At 39.5% G+C, this 7,707-nt stretch overlaps 1 protein-coding gene across 5 annotated transcripts in view; it reads right to left on the bottom strand.

Moving 5' to 3' along the window:
• Window positions 1-2,637: 2,637 nt before the first annotated feature.
• LOC119841246 (carbohydrate sulfotransferase 5-like) overlaps window positions 2,638-7,707 on the bottom strand; it is a 25,225-nt gene continuing 20,155 nt past the window's right edge. For all 5 annotated transcript variants that reach the window (XM_038368536.2, XM_043495017.1, XM_043495019.1 and 2 more), the window contains one exon: window positions 2,638-6,780. In XM_038368536.2, coding sequence (XP_038224464.1) covers window positions 5,572-6,753 — 1,182 coding nt within the window. In that variant the 5' untranslated portion in view covers window positions 6,754-6,780 and the 3' untranslated portion in view covers window positions 2,638-5,571. The remainder of the gene's footprint in view (window positions 6,781-7,707) is intronic.

Below are 7,707 nucleotides of genomic sequence, written 5' to 3'. Positions count from 1 at the left end.
CTGTACCCAATGACTGGAAGATAGCTAATGTAACACCAATATTTAAAAAGGGCTCTAGAGGGGATCCCGGCAATTACAGATTGGTAAATCTAACATTAGTACTAGGCAAATTAGTTGAAACAATAGTAAAGGATAAAATTATCAGACATAGAACATAAATTGTTGGGCAAAAGTCAACATGGTTTCTGTAAAGGGAAATCATGTCTTACTAATCTATTAGAGTTCTTTGAAGGGGTCAACAAACATGTGGACAAGGGGGATCCAATGGACATAGTGTACTTAGATTTCCAGAAAGCCTTTGGCAAGGTCCCTCACTAAAGGCTCTTACGTAAATTAAGTTGTCATGGGATATGAGGGAAGATGCTTTCATTGATTGAGAACTGGTTAAAAGACAGGGAACAAAGTGGAGGAATAAATGGTAAATTTTCAGAATGGAGAGAGGTAACTAGTGGTGTTCCCCAAGGGTCAGTCCTAGGACCAATCCTATTCAACTTATTCATAAATGATCTGGAGAAAGGGGTAAACAGTGAGGTGGCAAAGTTTGCAGATGATTCTAAACTGCTCAAGATAGTTAAGACCAAAGCAGACTGTGAAGAACTTCAAAAAGATCTCACAAAACTAAGTGATTGGGCAACAAAATGACAAATGAAATGTAATGTGGATAAATGTAAAGTAATGCACATTGGAAAAAATAACCCCAGCTATATAAACACAATATGATGGGGGCTAATTTAGCTACAGCTAATCAGGAAAGAGATCTTGGAGTCATCGTGGATAGTTCTCTGAAGATGTCCACGGAGTGTGCAGCGGCAGTCAAAAAAGCAAACGGGATGTTAGAAATCATTAAAAAAGGGATAAGATGGAGAACATCTTATTGCCTTTATATAAGTCCATGGTACGTCCACATCTTGAATACTGCATTCAGATGTGGTTCCCTCATCTCAAAAAAGATATACTGGCATTAGAAAAAAAGAAAAGGAGTACTTGTGGCACCTTAGAGACTAACAAATTTATTTGAGCATAAGCTTTCGTGAGCTACAGCTCACTTCATCGGATGCATCCGATGAAGTGAGCTGTAGCTCATGAAAGCTTATGCTCAAATTTGTTAGTCTCTAAGGTGCCACAAGTACTCCTTTTCTTTTTGCAAATACAGACTAACACGGCTGCTACTCTGAAACCTGGCATTAGAAAAGGTTCAGAAAAGGGCAACTAAAATGAGTAGGGGGTTGGAACGGGTCCCATATGAGAACAGACTAAAGAGGCTAGGACTTTTCAGCTTGGAAAAGAGGAGACTAAGGGGGGATATGATAGAGGTATATAAAATCATGAGTGATGTGGAGAAAGTGAATAAGGAAAAGTTATTTACTTGTTCCCATAATACAAGAACTAGGGGCCACTAAATGAAATTAATGGGCAGCAGATTTAAAACAAATAAAGGAAAGTTCTTCTTCACACAGTGCACAGTCAACCTGTGGAACTCCTTACCTGAGGACGTTGTGAAGGCTAGGAATATAACAGCATTTAAAAAGAGAACTAGATAAATTCATGGAGGTTAAGTCCATTAATGGCTATTAGCCAGGATGGGTAAGGAATGGTGTCCTTAGCCTCTGTTTGTCAGAGGCTGGAGATGGATGGAAGGAGAGAGATCACTTGATCATTACCTGTTAGGTTCACTCCCCCCCGGGGCACCTGGCATTGGCCACTGTCAATAGACAGGATACTGGGCTAGATGGACCTTTGGTCTGATCCAGTATTGCCATTCTCATGTTCTTATGTTAATGTAAAACTTTAGAGCCTACAAGTCCACTCAGTCCTACTTCTTGTTCAGTCAATCATGAAAACAAACAAGTTTGTTTACATTTACGGGAGATAATGCTGCCTGCTTCTTATTTACAATGTTACCTGAAAGTGAGAACAGACATTCGGCATGGGACTGTTGTAGCTGGTGTTGCAAGGTATTTATGTCCTAGATATGCTAACCATTTGTATGTCCCTTCATGCTTCGGCCACCATTTCACAGGACATGCTTCAATGCTGATGATGCTCATTAAAAAAAATGCATTAATTAAATTTGTGACTCAACTCCTTGGGAGGAGAATTGTCTCCTGCTCTGTGATTTTACATTTATTCTGCCGTGTCATGTTATGGCCGTCTCAGATGACGATCCAGCACATGTTCGATTTAAGAACATTTTCACTGCAGATTTGACAAAACGCAAAGGTGGTATCTGTGACAGGTTCCCCCTGGCGTGCCACCTGGAACTGGGGTACCACTGAGCTCACCGATCCACCAGTCTGGATTCCCTCTCACACTGTACTGCTGTGACAAGCTGCAAAGCCCTCCAGCCTGCACTTTTACCAGCATTCATACAGCTAGGGACACACCCAGCTGCAATTACATGCAGGCTCTCTGACTAGCCCCTGCATAGGAAGACTACAGACAAGGCAACTCCCAGCTCCATATGCTCACACCCACTCTGGAGTATAAATCCAAAATTATACCATCTTGCACTGCACAGGGAACTGTACAGCATAAGCTCATAAAGTTCACCCCCTCCCTCAATGTGGAGAGGAATATGCAACGGTCTTTGCCCCTTGAACTATGATTCCCATATACTTCACTCCAACTCACTGATTTAGATAAAGCAAAACAAGTTTATTAACTACAAAAGACAGATTTTAAGTGATTATAAGGGATAGCAAACAGATCAAAGCAGATTACCTAGCAAATAAACAAAAAACGCAAACTACACTTAATATACTAGATAGACTGGATATAAATTAGCAGATTCTCACCCTAAGAGATGATACAAGCAGGCTGCAGATTCTTACAGGGCAAGCTGCACTTGCTTTACAGCTTGGAATCCCAGGTGTTTCATACACAGGCTAAAAATCTCTTTAGCCTGTGTCCAGCACTTTCCCCAGTTCAGTCTTTGTTCCTCAGGTATTTCCAGGAGTCCTCTTGTGCGGGAGTGAAGAACCACAGATGATGTCACTCTCTGCCTTATATAGCTTTTGCATATGGAGGGAACCCTTTGTTCCAAAGCTTGATTCCAGACCAGTCTGTGGAAAAATACTGACATCCCAAGATGGAGTCCAGCATCATTGTGGCCTGGTCACCTGTCCTTGTAGAATCATAGCAGCTTCACTTACAGGCTGTTTGGAGTGTTCTCAGGAAGGCTCATCACCAGGTAGGAGATAAGTTTCTCCTAAGGCCTATTGTTTTCCCTAACGGCTCATTGTCCCGAATAGGCCCTTCCCAACCAATTATCTAGACTGAAAGCATCTTGTCTAGTGGGCATTACTGAGGTGTAACTACATTTGAAATACAGATACAAAATGATACATGCATACAAATAGGGTAATCATATTCAGCAAATCATAACTTTTCCAATGACAGCTCACATGACCCATCTTGCATAAAATGCATCATAATTATGCTACAACAATATCCTAATAATATCACTATGAAGAATATGGGGTGCAATGTCACAATACCAATGTGAGATTTCCAAAGGTATCTACAGCACTTGACTCAAGGTTTAAGAATCTGAAGTGCCTTCCAAAATCTGAGAGAGATGAGGTGTGAAACATGCTGTCAGAAGTCTTAAAAGAGCAACACTCTGATGCAGAAACTACAGAACCCGAACCACCGAAAAATAAAATCAACTTTCTGCTGGTGGCATCTGACTCAGACGATGAAAATGAACATGCGTCAGTCTGCACTGCTTTGGATTGTAATCAAGAAGAACCCATAATCAACATGGAAGCATGTCCTCTGGAATGGTGGTCGAAGCATGAAGGGGCATCCAAATGTTTAGCATATCTGGCACATAAATACCTTGCAGCACTACTACAACAGTGCCATGCGAACGCCTGTTCTCACTTTCAGGTGACATTGTAAATAAGAAGTGGGAAGCATTATCTCCCGTAAATGTAACTTGTTTGTCTTAGCAATTGGCTGAACAAGAGGTAGGACTGAGTGGACTTGTAGGCTCTAAAGTTTTGCATTATTTTATTTTTGAGTGCAGTTATGTAAAAAAAAATTACATTTGTGAGTTACACTTTTACTATAAAGAGATTGCACAACAGTACTTGTGTGAGGTGAATTGAAAAATACTATTTCTTTTGTTTATGTTTTTACAGTGCAAATATTTGTTATCCAAAATAATAAAGCACTGTGCACTTCGTATTCTGGGTTGTAATTGAAATCAATATATTTGAAAATGTAGAAAAACATCCAAAATATTTAAATAAATAGTATTCTATTTCAGCTTAACTGTGCAATTAAAACTGTGATTAATCATGATTTTTTAATCTTGCGATTAATGTTTTTAATAGTTTGACAGCCCTAACATATACTTAGTTGAGATTTTGCCCAAACCACTTCCAAAATTAAGTTTATGATTTCCCTCAATTAATATTAACTGTTATCCAAAATTGATTAAATGTTAGATGATTTAATGCCTTTCTTCAGATGAAGAGTTTAAAATTAGTCTATTTCTGCTTCAAGATTTGTTCCTTCAAGAATTGCATACAGAAGTATAAATAACAGACAAGCTTCAAAGGCAGACATATTTGCTGTGGTGAATTTCGTTAATAATTGACTCTTCAGTACAACAACTAGAATTTGATTTAAAAAACCCTGTAAATTACAGACTGTAGAAGCAGCTCTGTTCCTATTTTGTGTGTCATGGAGTTATAGAGCATATTCTTCTGAACAGGCTATTACCACGATGATTCCCTCATTCTAATTTTCTACTTCTATTTTCTGCTTTTAGATTCCATACTCCAATGCAAAAGCTCTACTTCAGTGCCTTAACCAAACAGCTGGTGAGAACTCTGCCATTCAGATCAGAGCACAGATAAATCTATTGACAGAATAATTCAGGATTTCACAGCTGACCCAAAGATAGGTCATTTTTAGAAGTAACCCCAGTTCTCTGGGATTTCCAAGGATGATCTGCACTACTGAAAATTAAAACACAAAAAGATTCAGACAAGTTTTAAAAAAAAACAAAAACCCAACAGAGCTGCAAAATAGCTTGCAGGGTGCCGGGGGGAAGAATACCAAAATAACAGCAAATCAGGGGATACTAAAAAAATAATGCAGAAAGCATAAGAGAATTTATGCCATCTTGATTTCCATGCATTTGTTTTTGAGATGATGCTAAGATTTCCTTAAAATGTTTAATCAATTGTTATCCTGAGTTTAATCAAGGTTTAAAAATTAAAGTATTACTCAATAAATACAAAAGACATTTTCCATCTCCATTAATTCACCTTTGAAAGACATATAGTTTAACATATAATATTTACAAGATGCAGTGTTCAGAACAAGCTCACCTCAGCTGTAAGTCTGCAAGCTGACAAATCTCATGCTGCATTTTTCATTTGCTTCACATTCTCCAGTGTGTGAAATTGAAGAAAAAAAAAAACTTCCATCACTTGGAAAAAAAAAAAATAGCAGCTAGGACTAGGATTAAATTTGACAGCCAAATCTTTTCATACTACCTGCACATTGCACAGTAGATAAATAAAATTTCCAAAAAACCTCTCAAAGTAATATGTCTTAGTTTTTCGGATTGAATGATGACCAACTGAACTGGGTTCTTTGTCTTGGCAACACTAAATCCAATGACAAATCTTTTTGCTCTTTCTCAGAATACAGAAGTTTATAGCCAAGCATATTTATAGCACCTTTGCAGACTTCTTGTACTTTCTTAATTTTTTGGAAGGAAAGAATATTCCTCCAGGCCTGGGAAACATTAACTGCATCTCGGGAGGTGATTTTGAAGGCTTCCTTTTTCTTTCCTGGTCCCTGGCCATGTGTGATATTATAGATCCAGCTTTCAAGTCTGGGGGTCAGTCTAAGATCTGCAAATTTATACATGTCTCTGATTTCTGATACGGGATCTTGTACCAGATCTTCAAAACGGATCAACAAATAGCGATCTTTTAGAAATCTTGGAGGTTTCTGAGTAGCTGTTTCATAAATCTGAACATGACTTCTACAAATTTCCTTCATTACTTTATATTTGCTATCCTCCACTTTAGTGCCATTGGTGCTCAGAACAATCCCATTGTCACGAGCTAAGGCTTTTACTGATTGTTCTCGTGACTTGGCAACAGCTCTGGGATCACGCACCAAGTGAATGATTTTGAGATTCAGGGAGAGGTCAGTGAGAAGGGGATAGAGAACTGTCAGATCAAAGAACCGGACCTCCTTGAGGACAATGTGGCTATAGGTCTTGCAAGCTTCCTCCACCTTGCTGAATGGGTACTTGCCACAAAGGGTCTTGCAGGCCATTTCACTGGTAATGTCGGTGCGTTGAAAGGAATCACAGGCAGGAGCTGAACAGAGTGCCCGACTCACTGACCACTGGAAGAGATCGGACAAGTTTCTCTTCCAAGGCATGTAGGCATCAAACACAGACATGTCACACTTGAAGACAGACCTGACTAGGTCTCTAACAGCCATATGTAAGACTTTGGCACTGTTCTGGTACATTGTTACCCACACATGCCAGGCAGGTTCCATCAGGTAGAAGACATCAGGGTGTTGGCTAAACAGTTGGCCAACGAAGGAAGATCCTGACCTCCAGGAAGAGAGAATAAGGATGTGCACCTGAGATGGCTTCTCTTCAGACTGAGGCATGAAGCTGCTATGTCGAGCATACATAAATAGTAAGAATCCAGTCTGAATCATAAGGAAAACTACAACAATGGTACTGGAAAGCCGAAGTCTCACCATACTGGCTTAAGGAAAGCAACTAATACACTGAAAAGGGAGAGGAAAAGGCTATTTAGTATTTGGTAACAACTGCAGTGGCATAATACCTATACAACTCACAGCAGACAGACTCCTGTAAAAGACTTTTCTTTTTTGTATTTATGTGCTATGTTGGATATAAGTTGTTTCTGACTTATGGAGACTGCAGAGTGAGTCTATCGGCAAGAGAGCTGAGACAGGCAGTAAATGGACTGGGAAAAAGGCAGTGCAAGAGTGAGCACAGAGTAAAAGAAAGTTTGGAGTGGGTATCTGGTGTTGCAGAGAGTAAGCTGTTCAACTATTAGTATACAAAAGTAAAGAAAATCTCAGACAGCAGACTGCATGAAAACCATATGGCTACTGAGCCCATGTGCATTTTACATTTTGATGGGTTAGTTAGCTCATGCTGACCTGAAGTTCTAAACTTGATCTTTAGTCAGTTTTTCAGTATTGCTCCCCAAAGGGGCAGTATGCCCTAGCTGAGATAAATCCCAACCAGTTGAGATCAGATTAGGGAGGAGTAGAGCCATAGTTTGAGCCCCTGATGTGCGCAAAAAATTTTAGAAGAACAAAGTGATTATAGGAAGAGATTAATTTTAGGAGGGGAGGCTGCATCTTGAGAACCCCTTGCTCAGATGACCCAAAATTTGGACCCCCAATCCTACCCTGTAACTCCATGAAGCACAGAAAATGTCAATACAATCACAGTCTTCATTTTACAAAAAGAAAAGGAGTACTTGTGGCACCTTAGAGACTAACAAATTTATTAGAGCATAAGCATTTGTGAGCTACAGCTCACTGCATCCGATGAAGTGAGCTGTAGCTCACGAAAGCTTATGCTCTAATAAATTTGTTAGTCTCTAAGGTGCCACAAGTACTCCTTTTCTTTTTGTGAATACAGACTAACACGGCTGCTACTCTGAAACCAGTCTTCAG

The sequence above is a fragment of the Dermochelys coriacea genome, chromosome 12 (genome assembly GCF_009764565.3).
Source record: "Dermochelys coriacea isolate rDerCor1 chromosome 12, rDerCor1.pri.v4, whole genome shotgun sequence".
Taxonomy (NCBI): Eukaryota; Metazoa; Chordata; order Testudines; family Dermochelyidae; genus Dermochelys; species Dermochelys coriacea.
This window is presented reverse-complemented; position numbering and strand designations above follow the sequence as displayed.